Consider the following 21,336-nt stretch of genomic DNA (forward strand, 5'->3'; position numbering starts at 1 on the left):
TGCAAATAAATGAACGAGAGATCAGAGTGCTGGCTTGTTTCTCAGGAAAGCTGAATGACTTATTTATTTGTGGGGAACTTTGCAGGGAGTCACTCATGCCCTAGGCAGGCAGTTTTTGGCTTTTCCTGAAGAGATTTGGTGCAGCCTTGCAGATAGGTACCTGTCAATGTCTTGGCTCCCATAACAGTTTCATAAATGCATTTGCACCAGATAGAATCCAGGAAAAAAAAATCTACTTTCAATTATTTGGGCAAGTGGAGGGCAGCAGGAAGCAGGCACATTGATCATCTCAAACTATCATGGTATCAGAAATCATTTATGCTTGGTTTTGGATGGCAGTGAACAGGATTTTCTGCAATTGCTTTTTCTCCCCCAGTTACATGTATGTAAGATAACATTAAAGAGAATTTATATTTCCTAAGTTTGGGTTAGTGAGGTGCTGGAGAAGCTACTGAAGTTGAAAAATTCATAGTAAAGAAGTCACACAGCGGTAAATGGAGAGACAAGTGTAAAATCAATGTCCCCACTCCTTGCCATCAGTGGGGACTTACAGGGTCAATGTGGCAGGTGACTTCAGGGACAGACTGGGACATTCTTACCAAAGGCTGGTAGGTTCCTGGTAACGCCCTGAGAAACCTCAAAACTGCGGCGGGTGGGGGGTGGTATTGTCCCCTGCATTTCAGGCCTGCTTTGTCTGTCCTTCACCCTGACCTCTGCTTTCACCCACAGACCTGAAGCACCTTGTGTCCTGTCCTCAGGACTCTCCATCAGGCTGAGATGCTCAGGGCCACCAGACCAGGCAACTTCCAGCAGCTTTCACCTTAACTTAACCGTGACTCCACTGATGAGCAAAACCAGTAAACAACCAAACTGAGTCTGGTGGCTCAGGTAACACCTGAAGTTAAAGTAACTCCACCCCATAGCAGTGGAGATATGATTCCCAAAGTATATATGTGCCCCAATCCCGTTCTTGGTTGTTGCTGTTTTTTTTTTTTTTTTTTACTCATAGGTATAAATGTGCACCTATTTATGCTTAGGAAGACAGGTGGGGGTTATTCTAAGGCTCAATACAAAGGTTAGCCAATGTTTAGTCTGTCTAGGGATTCCATGGGTCTTGCAAGAGGATTCTGATCCTGGACACAAGCATTTTTCTTAATACAGTGAAGATGAGATGAAGTTGGAGAGTGAATAGCCAAGAAATGACCCTCCATCACCTCTGGCCAGGAGAGGTAACATGCTGTGGAATTTGAGTCTAAGTCCTAGAGTCAGAAGGACCTGATACCTGATTTTGAATCTCTGCTCTGCCACTAATGAAGTGAGTGACTTTGGCAAATTATTTACCTTCCTAAATCATGCTTCCTCAACTCTTAAATGGGGATAATAGGAGCCATCGTGCAATGTTGCTGGATGAAGTAGAACTAGGTATGCAAAGTGGACAGGTCCTGCCACATAGTAAAATCTTGTTGAAGAAAAACTATTATTAAGCTTTCCAGAGTTAGAATATGACTAGTCTATTCACTTCCCTGGCAACTTGGGACCCGTGTTCTGCTTTAGCTGTGAAAGCCTAGGTCCCTGCTAGAGTTCTCTTACTATATGAGAGACAACTCTAAAAGGTATAGATTACCGATTTCAGCCCCAGGCTCTTTGGAGGAACCAGAGTAGCCTGCAAGGGGAGCAATTTCCAGCCACTGGTGGCCAATGTTCAAGGACAGCTTGGGGTTTTCCTGAGAGAGGCTGCATCCCTCTGCCTCCCCATCCAGGACTCATTTATCCAAGCCTCATACTTTGCATGGCATGCAGTCGACACTTATTAACTATACATTTAATAAGTGAGTTGATTTATTTGGAACTATGGCATCTCCTCCTATTGCTCAGAATGCTTACTTTGAGTGAGACCTGTCGCATTAGCTCCCAAGTTCCTTTACCCTCTCTAAGTTTGTCTTCCTGTGACAATACCCAGTTTCCTTTCCCTTTCTGCTGGCTCCGGCCCACTCACTGCTCCTTGGAAAATGTTTTCTCTAGGCCTTCTTTTCTAGTGAGTGGCTATTAACATTCTCCTCTTTGAGGTCCCAGTAGTCCCTGAAGCACAGGCAGGGAGAACAGAAATGCAGTGGGCCAGGCATCTCACGGGCTTTCCAATCCACTGCATTTTTCCTCTTCCTGGGGTTGAACAGGTGACACGTGCACAGATGTCCGGGATGACAGCTGAAATGGGAACAGCCTGCCTTGCCTCCCACGGGGGACGGCATCATTATCACACCATGAGATGGCTGAGAAGGAGCAGCCGGTGAGTCCTGAGGGGGTCCTAACCTGAAGTTTATGCAAACTGGGAAATTCAATAGGCTGTACAACTTGTCCTACATGAAGTTGCCATAAAAGATGGGTCCCTTGGGGTGGTTTGGTTGCCATAGAGACAGTGGGGAAGGAGAGGTTAAAGAAGAACACAGCTGCTCCTCTAACTAAGCTCGAGTCCACTCCTTTTCCTAAAGTAGAATTCTGTAGAGGTCATCTCATTTATTTCCCTGCCCCCAGGCAGGTCAATACCCATTCCAGCCCCCAACTATTTCCAGGATTGGAAATTCTGCCATCCCTAGCAACCAGCACAGAGCATCATAGAATCCTTCCCTTTTCACTCATCAAGAAGGGTCTTTATAGCAAATGGATTCCATTCGCATGTGTGCTTGGATTGCAGGGGGTCACATTTTGAGGATAAGGGCCAGAGACAAGGAGGTATGTATAAAGGGGTGTGGTGGGGCACCTCAGAATTCCAATGAGTAAGAAGTTTAAGAAAGAGACCCATGCCAATGGCAGTGAATTAGTTGAGAAAGTTGAGGAAAAGTAAAAGAGTGGATTCTTCTTAAAAGCAACATTTAACAAAGTATGTACTTTTGTAAAAAAATGTCATAGAAATAGAGCTGTGCCCTTCTCAGCACATCCTACTGGGAAGCACATTAGGTTGATTTTTCTCATTACTGGCGTTGTGAACTTTACTCATTTGTTTAAGGTTGTGTTTGCCAGGTTTTTTTCACTGTAGTTACTCTTTTCCATGCTGTAAGTAATACGTATCTTATGGGCAGATATGCTGAGACAATGTAAATATCCTATTTTTCATGATACTTTCATTCACTCATTTTAGCATTCACTAACCATTCTTGACGGAAACAATTATTATTATGAACTTTGCCAAATCGTGATTCTCTATTTCCACAATGTCTTGTACATTTATTAGTTAAAATTCTACTGAGAAGGAAACCACTCCCTCCCCCCATTTATTTAACTGAATAATACATAAATAAGTAAGTAAATAAATAAATAAATGGGAGAGGGGGAAAAAACCCTTCAGTAGGATGTGAAGTGTGATTCTTATTTTATTATATGTGTGGATTCTTATTACTGTTGCTTATTTTGTTGCCCAAATCATCCCAGATATGGCCATTGGGAGCCTCTAAGTTTGCTAGTGTATCCTTTCAACACGTACCCAGCATTTTTAAAGTGCTTCTTGCCAAAAATATGTAGCCTGAATTTAATAATGAGGAAACATGGGACAAATCCAAATTAAGAGACACTCTACAAGATAACTGGCCAGTTCTCCTCAAAAGTATCAAAGTCGCAGAAGACAGAGAGAAACAGGATTCAGGGACTAAGTAGACATGGCCAGGAAATTTAACATATAACCCTGGATTGGATCCTGGATCAGAAAAAGGACATCAGTGAGATAATCAGCAAAATATGAATAAGGCATGCACATTAGACGGTATTATTACATTAATGTTAATTTCATGATTTTCATAATTGCTCTGTGCTTATGTAAGATGTTCATTTCGGAGAATTTGGGTGAAGGGTATATGAAAGTTCTTTGTGCTATTTTTGTGCCCTTTTATAAATCTGAAATTATTTTTAAAAATGAAAAGTTTAAAAAGTGAAAAATGACTTTTATAGGGAAAGGGGGATAAGTGGGGGGTAGGAGATGCAGAATGAAAGAAAACATCCCAGATAATCGTGAATAAAAAGTTCCAGCCTGCATGCTCCCTCCCACATGTCCCCCGTCCTGTCCAGAGTGATGTCCTCCCAAGTGTCTCAGAACACAGCATGTTTGTCACTTCCCTAAGATGCTCTTTTCATTTCTCAACAGCTGCTCCTTGAAAACACCAACAGGAGACACCAGTGCCTGGGGCTTCAGCCTCCTGCTGGTATGTTCACTGGAAAAAATCAATTACATCTTAATTACCTCAGGGGGTTAATTAGCGTCCCTGTAACTTGGGTGTCCTCTGTGAACAGGGCGCTTGTCAGTCCCCGGTCAGTGAGCAGCGGCCAAGGCAGAGGTTTCCCAGTGAGAAGGCTGCCTTGGGGCTGGGAATGGGCCTCAGCCTGTTGGGGTCTAGATGGGGCTGGTGCAGCAGCAGGGGACTGGCGAGATGGGAGGTGCTGAAGGAGGTGAGTGCCTGACTAATTTAAGCTACGCTGCACCACAGGCGCCTACAGACATAGAAATTGACAACTGCCACAACAAAAGGAATTACAGAACTGTGCAAGTTCTCAGACCGGCAGTTTCTGGAAATCACTAGAATCAGAGATATGGCACGGAGTCCTGAGCTGCGCAGGGAGCTAGCTGTCTTAAGGCAGAGGCTGCAGCATCATCAGAAGTCCCTGCAAGCATTCCCTTCCAGCAAGATAAAGACAGAGAAGAAATTCAGTATGCACCATCACGGGTCACATCAAAGATTAAAATGGGGTTGAAGATGCCGAATCTTTGAGGGGCAGTGTCTCCACTCTCATGAGTACTCCCTGCTTGGATGAATTTGGGACTAGATGCAATAGACAGGTCCCTGCAGCACAACCTGGGATTTGCTGCCACGCAGAAGGGTTTGCACCCATCTGGCCTATACCTGCTAGGAAAGGTTGGGATACAGAGGAAGAGGAAGCACCACTTCTTCTTTTACACTCTTTAGGAAAATCATAAAGAATTTTTAAATAGTTTTACAATGAAAAATATCTGAACTCGAATACTGGCTCTGCTACTTAGCTGTGTGAACTTGAGCAAACTATTCAGTTTCTCTGAGCCTCAGTTCCTCTGTCTATAAAATGGAGGCATAAATGCTTCCCTCTTGGAATTGTTATGAGGATGAAATTCAACAGTGCCAAGCACAGGGTATGACCCATGAAATAAATGTCAGCTTCCTCTTCATATAGCCCAGCCAGTAGGTGCAGGTTGACAACACCTATCGCTCTTGAGGTTTTTTACTGATCAGAAGCTTCAGGATGATTATTGAGTAGGCTCCAGAAGTTTTGCCATACTCTGCATGATATAAATGAGAGCCAGAGCTGCAGTCTTTGGCCAGTAGGGAAAATGAGGAACGGCTCACGGAACAGGCAGAAGAGGAGAAGCCCCTGTCTGCTTTCTCAAGTGTGAAGACCACAGTAGTATCTGCCCGGGCCTTTATTCTTAGTCACAATTAGGAATGTGCAATTAGTTTCAAAGTACTGATGACAGTTGGTGAATAGAGAACAGTGAAGAGTGATGAGCACACAATGCAACCAAAGTGAAGTACAACTATTCCTCTCCCAGGCCATTCAAAATCCAAGCAGCTGCATTTTCATATACATCATCTATTCATCTTCCTTGGCAATTTGCTATTCAGGAAACACCTTTTTTTTCAGGATAATTAATTACCTATATTTTCCATTAAAATGCACAAACAAATTGGAACATGGACTCAACTCTGAGAAATAGCCTGGTGGCTGGTGTAGCAGCTGCCCTTACTTTCTTCTTCCAGTTCCAACTTTGCAGCTCTGAGCTCCTTGCAGCGCCTGAAATCGCCTTTCTGCTGAGGAAAGCTAAACTTGCTTTCTGCAATACCCATGCATTACCGAGCCAATTTCTTGTCCCCACCTGGCTCGCCTCCCTGTGTCATGGGCATATGCGCTCAGGATGCCCTTCCTTACATTTGTTACTTACATCTGAACACCGGCCCTCACAAGGAGGAGACTTTATACACCTCACATTTAACATACTCTATGTTAGGAAATCTCCCACAAAGTCTCAACTTGCACTCCCCTCCCACTGACCTGGCATCAGCTCCTGGCTGTCTCCATCTGCTCTGGGAACTTGGGGGACTCACCTCAGTGATTTGAGGGTTGGAGCACTTGACATTGTGGCTGGACCAGTCAAGCCAGGGGCTGGAGGGGCTGGTACAGTGCTGGTGGAGGGTGCATCTGCGCTCGCCACTGCACCAGCCACATTCAAACTTCCTGTCGGCCTTGAGGCAGAGACCACAGCTCTCCCGCTGGGCGGAACACTTGTAGAGATGGACTGTAAAGAGAGAGGGGCAGTCACCAATGGGGTTGGGGACAGCTGCTCATCATTTACACTCTTCTTTTTTTTTTTTTTTTTTTTACAGTATCTCAGAAGTTAGAAATAACAGCTACAACTCCTGAATATATGCGACTGCTGGAAGAGCTTACAATCTAGGACATTTTACAATAGGCCCCAACCTGATAACCCATGGTCTCGACTTTAATTCTCCGAGGTTGTATGTTATAGTGAGTCTATATGAGTGAAGAAGGGTAATATTTGTATTTTTGTTTCTGCATTTTTACTCAACATACCGTTCTTCAGTTTCATTCACCTAGTTGCATGCCTCACAACTTCATTCCTTCTTGCAGCTGCTCAGTAGTCTGTCATATGTATACACCACAGTTCCCCTTCTTTCCCTCAGTGGTTGTATCCTTAGGCCACATCTATCCATTGTGAATTATAAATGCTGTGGCCATAAATGTGCAAATGTCCATTCCTGACCCCACTCTCAGTTCTTCCAGGTATATACCTAGCAGTGGGGTTGCAGGATCATATGGCAACCCCACTCTTAGCCTTCTCTTACCCTTTTCTTGCAGGCCTAATAGAAACTGTGCCCAAACATGGAGAACACAACTGATTATGATTACCATGCAAGAATTATTGATGGGGAATTAATAATAAATTGAGTCTCTTAGCAATTAATTCAGGCACTAGCGAAAATAATATTAAAGAGTTCTGGCTCTAGATTGAATCAGTTCAGGACTTTAATTGTGGCTTTACCATCTCCTAGCAATGTGACAAATGACTTAACCTCCTTGGACCTTGTATACCCTCATCTATGGAGTGGTAATAATTGTTTGCGGTCAAGTTTGAACGGGATGTTGGCTATTAAGTGCTTAATAATGCTTGCAATGAGTTTGATGTTCTATATATGGTTTTTATCTTCTTTGATCTCAAACTATATTCTTCTACTCCCACCTCTCTTAGTCTCATATAGAGCTCTCATTAAAGAGGTAAGGGCTATAAAAAAAAAAAAAAGAAAAAACAAAGAGGTAAGGGCTACTCATCCCATTTCAGGTACAAAGGAAGCTCAAAGAGAGATTTAATGATTCTCAGAGCTCACTGAGGTTAGGGTTCTAAACTGGTCCTGAAACTCTAACTCACTCTGCTGCTGAATTCCAGACCCTGAGAAGAGAGAGAGGTCTTGCTTGTCATACTGGAAGTTGCAAGGAAGTGAGAGGGGAGTCGGCTTGGGCTAAAAGAAAGTTCAGGTGGCTGGCAGTGGGCAATGCGGAGCTGATAAGAAAAGAGGGTTGACACAGTCAACCCCTGGATGGAGAGTGTGTTCTTGGTGAAGGCAAACTGGTCCCTTAACAGACCACTTTTGGAGACTGCAAACCCTTTGCTTTTGCTTTGGTCTCTCAAGAACTGAAAACCCCTAGACAGGTTAATTAGTAGAATTGTGTTTTATGTGCCTGGAGCTTAGTTCCTTGTCTGTTGGAATACCAAGGAGTCCGACCCCAGAAGCAAATTACTCAGAAAGTCATTTTCCAACTCTTGTGGTCAAGTGGGGTAAGCTTTCAGGACTGGGTGACGCCTCCTCTGCTGGAGTCAGGTACATGCCCCAGGGGAGGAGGTGTTTTTAATTCCTCCATGGGCCCTCATCCTTTTCCTCTGCTCTGTCAGGCATTCCTCAGTCCCAGCTACAGGGATTATATTTAAATATCCACAAGCCTATAATTTCTTTAGGTAGAAGACAGGAAACAAGGAACCTTAAGATGAACAAGCACACATTGAATGCCTGTTAACAGGCACCAGTTGGGCCATAACCATGAGCCTCCTGATGATACCTGTGCAGTGGGCATCCTCCCCTCCATTTCACAGCTAAGGAAGCTGGATGTAGAGAGAAGTAATCAGCCAAAGTTCACATGGCTCGAAGCGTAAGAGCCAGGATGTGGACTCGGGCTTGCTAGGTTCTAGAACCTGAGCACTTAAACACTGGCTATATGGCCTTTCTCTACACTGCTTCTCTTCCCAACGCAGTGCCCATGGTAACATTCAGGCTCTGGGTGGGATACAGACGTGAAGACAACACTGCCTGTGCACTCAAGATGCTTCTTAAAAAGTGTTGAGAGCCACAAGCGAGGTTTCTCGTGTGACAGCTTGGATGTGGCTGTTTTTTTTTCTTCTTTTTTCTAAGCTCCAGGTGCAAAGGCAACCTCTGGGAACCAAGCCCAGATCCTCAGCAGGGGAAATGTCTCCTATCTCTTAGCAGTGAGAACATTTTGGCTTGGGTATAAGGAGAAATAGAAAAATAAGTCTCTGGCTCCATTTCTTTGTCCCAGCTTAAGCGGCATTGATTTTAGCAGTGGCATCTGGGACAGGAAGCTGCAGCTCCACAGATGCTGAAGCACTTGCAGACCCTGCTGTGGTCCTGCTCATGCCCCCTGCCCCTCTGTTCCCATGGGGCTACTGTCAGGCTGAGGGGGAAGTTTGTGACAAACCCTAGCTACTGGATGCGTGGGGAACCATGTGGTTAATACAGACTGTGGAGAAGAGGGTTCAAATCCCACAGAGCCCCGAGCAGCAGGTCTTAGAGTAATGTGGGTCAACAGTGTGGGCTCTGGGGTGGGCCAGGGTGGCTCAGCAGGCGAGAATGCTTGCCTGCCAGAGGACCCGGGTTCGATTCCTGGTGCCATTTAAAAAAAAAAAGAGTGTGGGCTCTGCAATTAGGCTGGTTTGGTTCAGATCCTGATTCCCTTGTTATCTGACTCTTGACATATTTCTTAACCTCTTTGGGTCATGGTTTCCTCATCTACACAATGAGAATAATAACAGCACATAGCTCTAAGAGTTGTCGTGATGAATAAGTAAAATAATCTCAGATTGCTCAGTTGACTGCTGAGCCCATAGCAAGGGCTCATCAAATTTGAGTTACTGTTATTATTCTTGAGAGCAGGGCCCCAATCTTGTATTTGTTGCATTGAGGGTCCTGCCCACCTGGCACACAGGAGATGATCAATGTGGGTTTGCAGGGCAATGAATAGAGGTGGCCCTCATGGAGAAGTCCCTCCTTCTTTGGCCCAGCTCCCCTTTCTGAGATGCCTTGCTCCAGATGTGAACTCAAGTCAGCAGGCTGGCCCTTCCCATCCACCTCAGGACCAGAAGAGCAGCCTGAAAAACCTTCCTTGTGCAGTGGCCCCAAGGACAGGGTCATAAGAACCTGACTGGAAACAGTATCTCCATTTCCAGGGAAACTGGCAGGAATTTCCTAGGTCAGGTTCCACAGATACTTCAAAGCCTCCAGGAACCAAAGAATAACAGGGATGAGCCCACAGCAGTCTGGAGGATGCTCTGGTTGTAATAAAACAGGGCTCCCAACAGGACTTCTTTGATGGCTCCAAATGTTGCTTTAGGATCTTCTGAAGCTCTCCGCTGAGAGACGGAGTATATGATTTATGGCACAGCGGCCAGCAGGCTCTGACCCCTCCCGCCCAGTCTTTCCTAGGGTTGCGGAAAGATAAAAACTCTGCCGGGAAGCAGCCACTTACCTTTCAGGTCCTGAGGGTTGTCAATGATGAAATTGCCATTCCACACCACGGCAAAGTCCACGGCCAGGCTGCTGACATCTATCCCATCGTACTGGTACTGCGGGGAGAGGGGCAGAGGCACATGGTTCGTGAGGCTCCATCCGGGGCTCAGGGATGCTGCAGGCATCTCAGGGGACCAGACTACAGCAGGAAAGAAATCAGGGGCTCTGGTTCCCTCTGGGCTGAGAAAGGAGTGGGGGAAGAATCAGGGCAACCCCGTGCGCTACTCAACCGATCTCCATGGCACCCTGCCCCTGACTCCCAGACCCTCATGCCAACAGGGTGCAGCCCAAACCTCAGGATCGTCCGTAATCTGATCCGAACTTCCACCTTCGCTGCTGCTCCTTTCCTACAGAAACCTTTTACTCTACCTGTCTCCAAACACATCACTACTTGTCTCCGTTCAGTTGAGATCTCATAAGGAATGCCTCTCTTTCACTTATTCTTCAAGTCCAGCCCAGACCCACCTTCCCCAGGTCTCTTCTCTGACTTTCCTGCCAACCTTTCCCCAACATCTCTGCTCTCCGGGGTTGCCACTTTCTATCTACGCTGCGGCACTTCCTGTGAGAGCCACTTTGCATCTTTCCATGTGCAGGTCTCCCTAGAAAGTCCATCTGCTGCTCGGTGAGTCCCAAAGAGCCTTGAGCAGAGCACATGCGTGACAAACAGTTGCTGAACTGTTGGCTGGCCAGGCCCTGCGGGCGCCTCTCTCTACACCTGTGAGCCTTACTTTGGTCCACAGTCCACGGGGTGGGAGTGTGGATTGGTGCCCTCAGCCTTCTGGGCACGGATCTCAATACGGACCTCAAGGTGTGGCATGCTGGTTCTCAGAGGACTTCAGAGGCACCCCTCTCTGCTGCCAGGCCCCCGGCACCTCTGAAGGGAATCCCCTCGGTGAGGACTGCCCCAATCCTGGCCACTTAGCTCTGGAGGGCATGTCCCTGTCAGCACTCTTGCCCCCAGCCTTTCCTGCCGCCTTTCCTCCCTTTGTTGTGTTCCTTTTCTTTCTCATCCCGCCTTCCCCTCGAGCTTGGCGGCCTTCCACCCGATTACAAATTCTATCAAGTGCCTGTGACCCGGGAATCTGACAGCTCCCTGATAAGAGGCCCAGATTCTTTTTATCTCTCCCAGGCGAATTAGCTTCCCTCAACACCTTTGTCACGTCACCCCCCTTCGCCCCCCCCATCTCCCAGCTGACCCCCCACAGTCAGAGACAGGGAATTGGCAGATAAAAAGATCTTCTCTGGGCTAGTATTATAATTAAACACCTCATGGCTTTCTGTCTGGCATTCAGGATTGGTTTAACCCATGCTGCTCTTGAAATCCACTGCTTCCTCCTTCCTCCACCCTCCCACCTCGCTGCATCCCATCCTCCTTCCCCCGTGCAGTGCTCTCCGGTGTACTCAGAGCCTGAAAGGGGACAGAGTTTGGGGTGGGGTTGAGTCGCTTTGGCTACGCTTTCTCCAGAGAAAAAGAGGTGCTCTTTAAACTTCAGGACAGGGGGGCACAGCTCCTAGCTGCTATCTTTAGGACACTTGCAGCACTTGGCTTTTCTGACACCATTAATCCATCCTGCTCTGGCTGAAGGGTCCAGGGTGCTGACACGCACCTACGTTCCTACATATGAGGTCAGCCTGGGGACCCAGAAGTTTCCGGGGTCTGGGGCAGGCAGGTTGAGGGCTAGGCATTTGCCACAGGTGTGAGAGAAAACCCTGCTCCAGGCAGGGTCCACATCCCAGCCCTCTTACCGAACTGTTCTGGCACTGGACGCTGGAGCTGTTGAAGCGCAGGGCGGGCACTCGGTGGACGGTCCCCTGGATGTTGAGGACGCACTCATAGCCACGCTGGCCAGACTGAGGCTGGGGCAGGTTGCGAGCCTTCAAGGTGATTGGCTTTACCTCCCCGACTGGTATCAGGATCTCCTCCGTGGGCACCAGCTGGGGACAGTCCTGGGGGAGCAAGCAGAAAGGTTCCATCTGTCCTCGGCTTGCACCTTCCTACTCACCTGAGCTGGAGCACGGGGCAGGGCTGGAGGTCAGGCCAGACCCTCCTGCATCCCGGTGGGCTGCCCATGACAGTACCTCCTGTGAGGGGCACGCATGGTCTGTGGGGAAAATGAAATCTGTCACTTAGCTCCCAGGACTTTGATATTGTCCTGCTCATCCTGCAAGTTGTTCCATATCTGGCACCGGTGGGGCAGGTCGTGGATTTTATCTCCTGAGACACAGGATAAAAGGGCCACCATGTGTCTCTGTCCCCAACCCCAGAACCCCCCACCTCCTGGTTTCATCTCGTTACCCAGCTCCAGCTCTCGGGCTCCCTTGCATTGTCCAGTGCCAGGGGCGTTGTGTTATCGGCAGCTTCAGCCTCCCAGCTCCGACTGAGCTGAGTTTTCCAGGAGGTGGATCAAGTCCTCCCAGCAATGCTCTAAACACTTGCTCCGGCTTTTTATCTCATTTCAGTACTAGGCCCTGCATGAATGCTATGTTGCTTTGGAAAATAAAACCAAAAAGAAAAAAAAGGAAAGTCTGGGTAGGGAGGGTTATTGAAGGACCGTGAGAGAGAAAGAAAGCTTAAGGGATTGATTTTACTGTTCTCTTCCTAGGTGCTGCTCCCCTACCAGAGGCCAAATCACCACCTCCCCACAGCTCCCGTCTCTGCCATTGACTCCTGCCCTCTTTCTCCCGCTCTCCCAGGGAAGACCACACCCGGTGGTTTGAAGATGTGGAAATCACCTCCACGGGGTCAAAGCGTTTCCAATCTCTAGGGATCAGCTAGGGGAATTTTGTTGGAGTCTCCTCTTCCCCACCGACTTCCCCCTGGTTTTCAGAGGAAGTGTTTGGGGAACTCGTGGGAGTTGATGTTGCAACATGGCCTCAAGAGGGTGCTACTGGCATTTAGTGCCTGGGGGTCAGGACTGTGGAATTTCCTGCAAGTTTGGGACGGTCCCAATAATGAAAGCCTAACACCGGGGGTGGGGGTGGGGTGGGGGGGTGTCGCTTGTTAAGAAACCTTGCGTAACCCAGGCAGTGTTGAGTAATGGAACAGTTTTAAGGAATTAGGGGTGCAGGTTGGCCTAAGTCCCTCGCCTCTCTCATCTGGGCCTCAGGTGTAAGCCCCTACCTATCTCTACCCTGGAATTCTTGCACTTCATGGTCCAGCCATACTGAACTGGCCATTAGCTCTGGGGTGCCACCCACGTTATCCACTTCTGTTCCTTTGAACATGTTTTTCCCTCTACCAGAAACATTCACTCCACTCTCCTACCCATGTCTCTTCCTCCTGGCCTCCTGCCCTTTCTCAGCCTCTCTTTAGCTGATTAGCTCTTCACCAGCCTTTAAAGCTCAGCATCTCCTTATCCAGAAAGCCCTTGGTAACGCTTTCCCTGCCCTGACTTTCAGGGTGGGTTATGGACATTTTCCTTTAATTGCATGTAGCCCCCAGAATTCCAGTTTCCTGCTGATTTATTTTTTCTCCTTGGGCTGTGGATGAATGGACCCTTAAGGGCTGAGCTGTATCTTATTCACCCCCACATCTTCAGTTGTCATTCCAGCGCCTGATGTGCGGGGACCCCTGGAGTGATTATAGAAGGGTGAATGGAAAATCGAAAAGGAAGCAACAGACCAAATGGTCTCCAAGATTCCTTCTAGCTCCCACTTTCTAGATTCTTTAGAGATGATGGTAAAATTCTGCCCTCTGGAGAAGGAACTTGATTCCCAAAAGCTGGGGCTGGAAATGGTCCGTTTCAAGAGTCACATGATTACTAAGTTGGCATATCCAGAAGAATTATTTCCCCCATAAACCTATCTAGGAAGGCCTGGATGGACCTGTGGGGTCACTGATGCCATCGCTCTGCCTATAGGCCCACTACATGGGAGGATGCCAAGGTAGGCAGGGCTTCCACCAGAGATACCCACCAGAGATATCACCATGAAGCCACTCCAGAACAGATGGGTCCCTGTTTCAGGGCCAGGCACTCAAGCTTCCAACTCATAAACTTGGTCTTTACTACACTTTTACATCCATTCCCTGCGGGCACTCCTGACAGAATCTTTCATATATTCATAGCCAAGAAAGAAATGAACACCACTTCAGGGAGGTCCAGGCATCCCATGGAAAAGGAGATACCATTTCCTGCTGGTGGCTAAAAAAATCCCCATTGAGTCTAATAAAGTAGAATTTTAATTTCGATTAGAAATAAGACTGAAGTATAATGGTATGCGTGTGTGTGAGGGGGAAGGGGGAGAGGAGAAGGAGAGGGAGAGGAAGAACCGGAAAGAAAAAGACGGGAGAGAGAGAGAGAGAGAGAGAGAGAGAGAGAGAGAGAGAGAGAGACAGAGGAATAGATTTTCAGACTGAATCAGTTGATATATTGTAAATATGACCAGTTGTTTTTCATCTCTAATGAGTTCAGAAAACAAAGTCAAATTTCAGGAGAAGGGTCTTAAAGTTGTGCTTTTTGGAAGTAATGCGTCTTGGGTTGCTAAACCAGATTGTGTGTTCCCTTTAACTTTAACCATAAACAAGCAAACAGTCAGCCAATATCCTCATCGTTTTGGCTGGGCTAGGGCTGGTCGAGCTTGGAGGCTTGGGGAATCATGAGTAGACATTGGGGGTACTCATATTTTTTTAGGGATCCTAGAATTTTAGATCAACTTCCCATGGTTTGCTTTTTCAGACATTTGTGACTAAATTTAAGGACAATAATTAGGGTTTCCCAAAATGCCTAAACAGGCTCCAAGCTGGCCTCACTAGAAAAGGATGTTTTATACTTTATTTGGCTGTCTCTCAGGCAGAGAGCGTAGGGTTTTTCTTTCTATTCTCTAAAGCAAAGGAAGGTTGGCGCCCCAGGTTGGGAAATAGGGGAAGAGACAGACCCTTTTGGATTGCGAGGTGGTTCTACTGAATATACTAATGAGGGAGCAGAGTCTTGGTGGGATGGTGGTGACGGGAACTGAGGCAGGTACAGCAAACCTGCCAGGCCTCAAAACTGTCTCCTCATTACAGCCTCTTGACTGCTGGGGCTTGAGGTAGGTGACGGGTTTCAGGATACAAGGAGGCCATTCCATCCTATTTGCTTCGGAGTGTACACACAGGAACACGCACGTGCATACACGCACACATACAGTTTCTGTCTCCTGTTGTAGGAACAGGAAAGTAAATAATCGTAAGATGCTTTTTCTGCAGAATCTTAAGACCGCTGTGAACATTCTTAAAAATACTCATTGCTGTTGCTAATTCTCAGAGTCTTCTCATAAAGAGAAGGAGAGGCCGCTGGCAGCCAGGATCACCTCCTTAGCAGCAATCTTAGTTCAAATTAAGAGGAGTAGATGGGCTATTTGGGAATGTCCCTGGGGTGGGGGTAGGCTGGAAAGCAGTAGATATGACCCCAGGGAGGGCAAGGACTCTGGCTTGGGAGTCCACGAGTCGCGGGGCTGACTGCCCTCTCTGTTCAGCTACGATTTACCAGTTTTCTGTGCTGGGGACCCTTCAGCCCTCTGAAACGCCTTCTCCCATGTGGAAATGGCATTATGTTCACCCACTGGACTTCAAACAGAGAGAGCAGTCGGCGTCCTGGGAAGCTAATCGGATTTATTTGGTTCTATCTTTCCCCTGGGACAGGGCATAAAGAAGATATTTATGTATCTTCATCTCACTAGGCCTGGTTTAGCCATGGAGGGAAATGAGCTTTTAAAGCTGAAAGCCATACATACTCCGTACACACCCGCTTGCTAACACCATGTCACAGCCTGATCCCGCCCAGGGAGGCAGTGATTCTGGGGGCCCCATCAGAGGTGTGCTGGGCTCTGGGCAATGATAATGTCTGACTCATTACCTAAGAGCTTGAGAGGTGGTTCAATTGAAATTCAGCCTCCTCAACTATAAAATGGTGCTGGTCATACCTGACCATGTTACATAGAATGAAAGAGGGATATGGGGCGGGCCACGGTGGCTCAGCAGGTAAGAGTGCTTGCCTGCCATGCCCGAGGACCCGGGTTCGATTTCCGGTGCCTGCCCATGTGAAAAAAAAAAAAAAAAAAAAGAAAGAGGGATATGAAAGTATGTCATAAGTGGCAATAAACTGGATTAAGGATTGTTGTTAATATTGTGTATGTGGATGCACTGTCAGAGGACTTCAACTATTTCAAGCCCAGGGAAAATTCACTCTGAATCATGACTTTTACTTTTCTTTGATGAACTTAGGGAAATCCTGTAACTTCTTTAAGCCTTCATTTATTTATCTGTAATAGAATCTACTTCATAGAGTAGGCATTAAGCCAAAATGAAATCATATATGTAAAATGCTGCATTCATAACAAACTCTCATTAATTGTTAAGTCCTTAGATTTTTATTGCATTCACTCTAGCATAGCAATTCCTCACTGTCAAATTTAAGCAAGGAATTGTGCTTATCGGTCCTTTTGAAAATGTGGGCAAATTTACCGCGTGTGCTGTCTTATCACCTAGAAATGGCACTACTGACCCATCTTCAGTGGGGAGTTTCTCCATCTGTGGGTATGGATTTACACTGAGCCCCCCATTCCTTGCTCCCTGAACCCAATGACTAGCGGTAAAGGGCTTGGTTGAAGTCAGGCCAGCATGTGGGGCTATGGCCATGAAGACAAACAAGTTAACTGGCCCCCATTTCCTGTAGAAAGGATACTTTACTTGGCTCTTTTTTTTGATGCCTAAGTTCTCTGTAGCCTTTGGCAAAACCCTTCAATTTTTAGCAGCTTGGTTACTATATATGTCAAATATGAATGATATGAGATTGGAGGGCATTCGTGAGAATCTGCTGAAATGCCATATGTCAGTGGTTCTCAATCTTTAGCCCTGTCTGGGACAGAGCCCAAGAATTTGAATTTCTGACAAGTTCCCAGGTGGTGCTTCTGCTGCTGGTCCAGGCACACTTGGAGAACCTCCACCGCATGTGAAAGCATGGCTAATGTCAAATACGTCAGTGTTGTTATATTGCTCAGTGGAGCTAATCAGTTATATATTCGTTCTAGGAATTAGATAGATATAAAATTTTGATACAAAGGGGCCCTTATTGGAAGTGTAAAAGATATTCTATGAGAACCCAAAGAGGCAGCTAAGGGATTTTCAAGTCCGAAAAAAACTAAGGGAGTCAGACAGGACTCCATAAAAGGAGGAGAGATCTCGCCCAAGCTGGGCACAAGCCCCTTTGCAATTTCCCAAATTTTCAGGTATAAGTTTGCCCCAAAGGCAGTGCTTTGGACACAAAAAAAACAGGGCTTGGGAGCAATTTGCCAGGAAGGGACGTGTGAGAGACTGAGGCTGAGAACTCAAATAGTATTTTAGGAAGCTAGGGAAGGGGTCTTAGCAGCCTCACTGGGAACCTGCAGCCTATTTTCTTTCCTGAGCAAGTAGGAGCTGGATGAATTCTGGGCTTCCCTCACAGCCCTGCAGAAGCCCATCCCTGGGGCTGGGACAGGTGCCAGGGCCTGTTAGTGGTAAGAGAGCAGCGCCCACCCGTTACCGCTCAGGGGAGATGAGATGAGCAGACACAAAGGGGACTGCTCCTCTCCACCCTCAAGAGACAGACATTAAGGAGAGAAACTGAAACTAAAAGATGAGAAGCCTCTGGGTTTGCCCCGAGGACTCTGTTAGCATTAATGTGATCCTGAGTTGTGGGAAGGTATTAGCTTCTCTCTGGCCCGCCCAGCTCTTGGGGATATTTGAATCTCCCATCCGTTGCTGAGAAGGAACTATGTTTCAGTGCCTTCTAAACGGTGTGAGGGAGGCTGGGCGTGTTTCCAATTAGCCTTCTGGGGCTCAGCCCGCTGGTCTCCACGCCTGGGCAATGAGTTTATTTGTCTTGCTTTGTGTTACACTCATCCCGCCATCACTCCAGCTGCAGGTCGTTTGCATGTTTGGCTTCAGGTTTCTCTTTGCCCCAGAAGGGGCCCCCTCAGAGAAATTGAAGCAGCTGCTCTTTCTTGTCTAGAGCCGCACTTCACCGTCTCTCCCTCTGTGTTCTGGGGGCCTCTTGGATCTATTTTATTAAGGAACTGAGGAGTTTAGAAGGGGCCAACGTGAAGGTCAGCTTCTGAGGCTGTTTATCATGATTTTTCACCGCCCAGCCTTCGCCTCTGACCAAGGACCGCCTGCGGCTTCTTGCGCTTTCAGGCTAGCCATACCTCCCCTTAGCTGTTCTTCTAACAGCTCCCATGCTGCGTTAATGATCCCCCCACACCCTGTGCTTGGGTCCTTTCACTGAGTGAGAAGACTCGCCTGAAAGCAGTTTAGTACCCTTAGAGAATCCTAGTGCTGGAATTAATTCCAAGTGTTCACTAACACCAGAGTAGTGCTTTTCAGGTCGGCTGCATCAAAGCACACATGCCAACTGGCCAGAGGAAAAGCCTTCTCTGAAAGGCCCCCCGGCACTAGACGCCTGGCTCTGTCATTCGGAGACACCTGTGGATGAGTCTTAAATGCCACCTGTGGGGACCATCAATGAGCTCTGTTTCTCCCTTTTAAGACAGGCAAATTCCATTTTCTTGGCTGAATGGAAACCATGTTTCAGAAACTAAGAAGAGTGCAAGGTTTGGGAAACCTTTTGAAGGCTACAGTCTCATGTTTATCCATGAAGCTATGGGCACTGCTCTCCAGATTAAAAGACAAAGGAGACTCCATTTCTTAAAATCGTAGATAAGTGGACACAAGGAACCCCTTGCTCAATGGAAGTAGGGTTAAGTGGCTATTCATTTATCCATTCTTTCATGCATGCAGTGTACCAATACTCACTGAATGAAGCATTGAGGATTTATAGATGAATAAGATGTAGCACATGGCTTCAAGGTGCTTATAGTCTAGTGCAGGAGGGAGATGTGTCTAGAAAGGTGCTAAGATGCAACTTATTTGTATTTGCAGATTTTCTATTTCTAAAGGTGGAGCAAGAGGGAAATGTGGAGTTTTGCACATGAGTTTTTGTATGAATACATCAGGTCCCTAGAGTTGTACAATCCCAGCCATGTTAGAGCAGGAAGGGCAAGTGACCTGGCTCACCTCCCTGTCCTGCGGCAGGCTGTGAATAGGTGGGAGAGCAACATCAGTGAATTAAGTGGAATATTCATTGGAAAGACAATAAGTTTCATACTTCACTGCGTTGATCTCAAAGGTGGGTTAGGTTTTAGGGGTAGTGCACTGACCACAAAATAAAATGGGACTTTTAGCAAGGCCTGGTTCTTTTTGCAAGCTGAATTTCTCTCTACAAGGCCACCCACCCAGTCGTACATCAGAGTCAAAGAATCATTGAATTTTAGAGTTGGGAAGAGAAGTTGGCATGAAAGAATGGTTGAGAGTGAATGTTCTATTGAACTAAAGTAGGTCTGCAGCCAAACAAAAGACAAGACTCAGAGAATCAATGCCATTCACTGCAGTCTTCCAGACCATGGAGTCTGGTTGGATATGTTTCCTCTAAGCTTTCAGTCTCAACCCTTAGTTCCCCTCAAGGTTTTGAATGCACAGAGTCTTAGGAGTCTAATAGATAAAACACACTGTTCTGTCTCTGGGGTCATTTGCTGCTACTTTTTCAAGCTTTCTAGTAACAGGGTTTTCTAACATGCTGAATCTCTGTCAAGAGGAGCAAGGTGGACCAGGGTAAGGAGACAGCCAAACCCGTGGCCTGACCATCTGGAAAGGAAGGGACCCTTTAGATTCACTGGAGACATTGCCATGACCACGTGAGCACTGCTTACCTCTGAAATATTGATGCGGCCCTCCTGGAAGGAGCAGGTGGTGGGGTCATGGGTGCAGAGGTTGCGGTACTTGCACCAATGGCAGCGGAAGGCGCTGTTGACACATGACAGGCACCTGCAAGGAGGGTGACAGTAAGGGGCAAAGAGAAGGGAACAGAGAGGGAAGGGGAGGGCAGGTCAGGTAGACCAGGTGTCATAATGGAAGTCTGTTATCTTGTGTTTAAATCCTAGCTAACCTCCTGCCCTCCTGGAGGGCAGGTTGATGGGGCATCCTGTAACACTGAGAATTGTGGATTCTTCATCCAAGATGTTCATGAGGCCATAATATTGGAAAGAAAATGAGATCAGAGTGGGAATAAAGTAACTTATAAAGTAGTCATTTGCAAGAACTGGCCTGTACCATCTTGCAGGAGCCAATTATTATATTTTCAGGAATTTTGCAAGCTGGTTGACATCATGTTAGTAGCTTGAAATTAGCCACAGTGGGAATATTTACACCACAGAAATTGGCAAATGCTATACACTTTTTCCCCTAAGGGCTGGTAGTTACATCAACATACCACTGTTTATAAGCCAGATTAGCTGAAAGAGCACTGGTATAGAAATTGGCAGATCTGATTCCAATCTTGTTTTTGCCTTTGCTACTGGGATTATCCTGTGTAAGTCACATCACCCTCTGAACTGAAGTTTCCTCATCCATTAAATAGTATTTATAAACCATTCCTGTCTACTTCACAAGGCTGTTTAGTGTTAACAGAGATAATATATAGGAGCTTTAAAAAGTGCAATGCTAAATGTGAAAACTATTTTTTAGTGTTTAAATTACCTATTATCTCAAGTTTTTAAATAACAATTGAGTATTACTCCTTGGTCTGGATCACGTGTGTTATTGGGGCAGAAGGCAGTATTAAATGGTAACCATTGTCCCACTGTCCAAGTAGCCCAGGCAAAGAGCACTCCTCTTTCCTTCCATTTCTCCTGGACACTGTGTATATTATTTTGTCTCTGTATGTGGTCAGACCATTATAATGGAGATAGGTTCTGTAGGTGGGCTTGGGCCTTCTCCTCCTTGTCAGCTCCCCTAATCTAATCTTTCCCAACTAGACCCATCTCTAAAGGACCAGGGCCAGGTCTGCAATCTGGCGCCACCTAATGGTGTACTTATCACATTTGGGCAGATGGAACCGCAGTTCATTGGTTTGGGTCCTGGGGTCATTAGCTAATATGCCATAGAGTATTAGTATATTAGGCTACCTACACTTTACTTTCCTCATGCTCCTTATTTTTATCTCCTTTTGGATATGCACAACATAATTTAGTTTCTGCGCTTAGGCCAGTGCTATTTCATGTACTCCCAGATCTAGCCGGTTCTTGCAAACATAGTATGATCTAGCAAGTAAATAATGCAAATAGAACAAGGACCAAGAGATTAGAACTCTACACCTAGCTCTTCCACTGACTAACTTGGTGACCTCAGTTGCAGCACTTATTGGCTGTCAGCCTCAGTTTCCCATAATAAAACTTGGGGATTAACTAGATTCTGGGACCTTATGAATACCAGGAGTAGTCAGGATAATATAGAAAATGTTTGGAAATAAATGGAATCTTGGCTGTTAAGGAGATCTGTTTTTTTTTCCCCTACTAAAACTCACTGCCTGTGACAACATCTCTGTTGCCATAGCAATGCATCATTCAAAGTGGTGACATCACATTGAATTGCCATGGAGAT

At 46.6% G+C, this 21,336-nt stretch overlaps 1 protein-coding gene and 1 long non-coding RNA gene across 3 annotated transcripts in view; one reads left to right on the plus strand and one right to left on the minus strand.

The window, feature by feature from the left end:
* PLXNA2 (plexin A2) overlaps positions 1–21,336 on the minus strand; it is a 216,131-nt gene that overhangs the window by 47,597 nt on the left and 147,198 nt on the right. Inside the window, exons 9-13 of one of the 2 annotated variants that reach the window (XM_077157668.1) lie at positions 19,608–19,722; positions 11,634–11,834; positions 9,847–9,943; positions 6,120–6,310; positions 974–4,199 (exon numbers count right to left, since the gene is read on the minus strand). In XM_077157668.1, coding sequence (XP_077013783.1) covers positions 4,197–4,199; positions 6,120–6,310; positions 9,847–9,943; positions 11,634–11,834; positions 19,608–19,722 — 607 coding nt within the window. In that variant the 3' untranslated portion in view covers positions 974–4,196. Of the gene's footprint in view, positions 1–973; positions 4,200–6,119; positions 6,311–9,846; positions 9,944–11,633; positions 11,835–19,607; positions 19,723–21,336 lie in introns of those variants that run through there. The other variant, XM_077157666.1, reaches the window with a different exon arrangement.
* On the plus strand, positions 985–6,559 carry LOC143680998 (uncharacterized). The gene is made up of 4 exons (XR_013174293.1): positions 985–1,315; positions 2,175–2,287; positions 4,133–4,190; positions 6,399–6,559. It is a non-coding gene; the product is annotated as an uncharacterized LOC143680998 (long non-coding RNA).

The sequence above is a fragment of the Tamandua tetradactyla genome, chromosome 4 (assembly GCF_023851605.1).
Source record: "Tamandua tetradactyla isolate mTamTet1 chromosome 4, mTamTet1.pri, whole genome shotgun sequence".
NCBI lineage: Eukaryota > Metazoa > Chordata > Mammalia > Pilosa > Myrmecophagidae > Tamandua > Tamandua tetradactyla.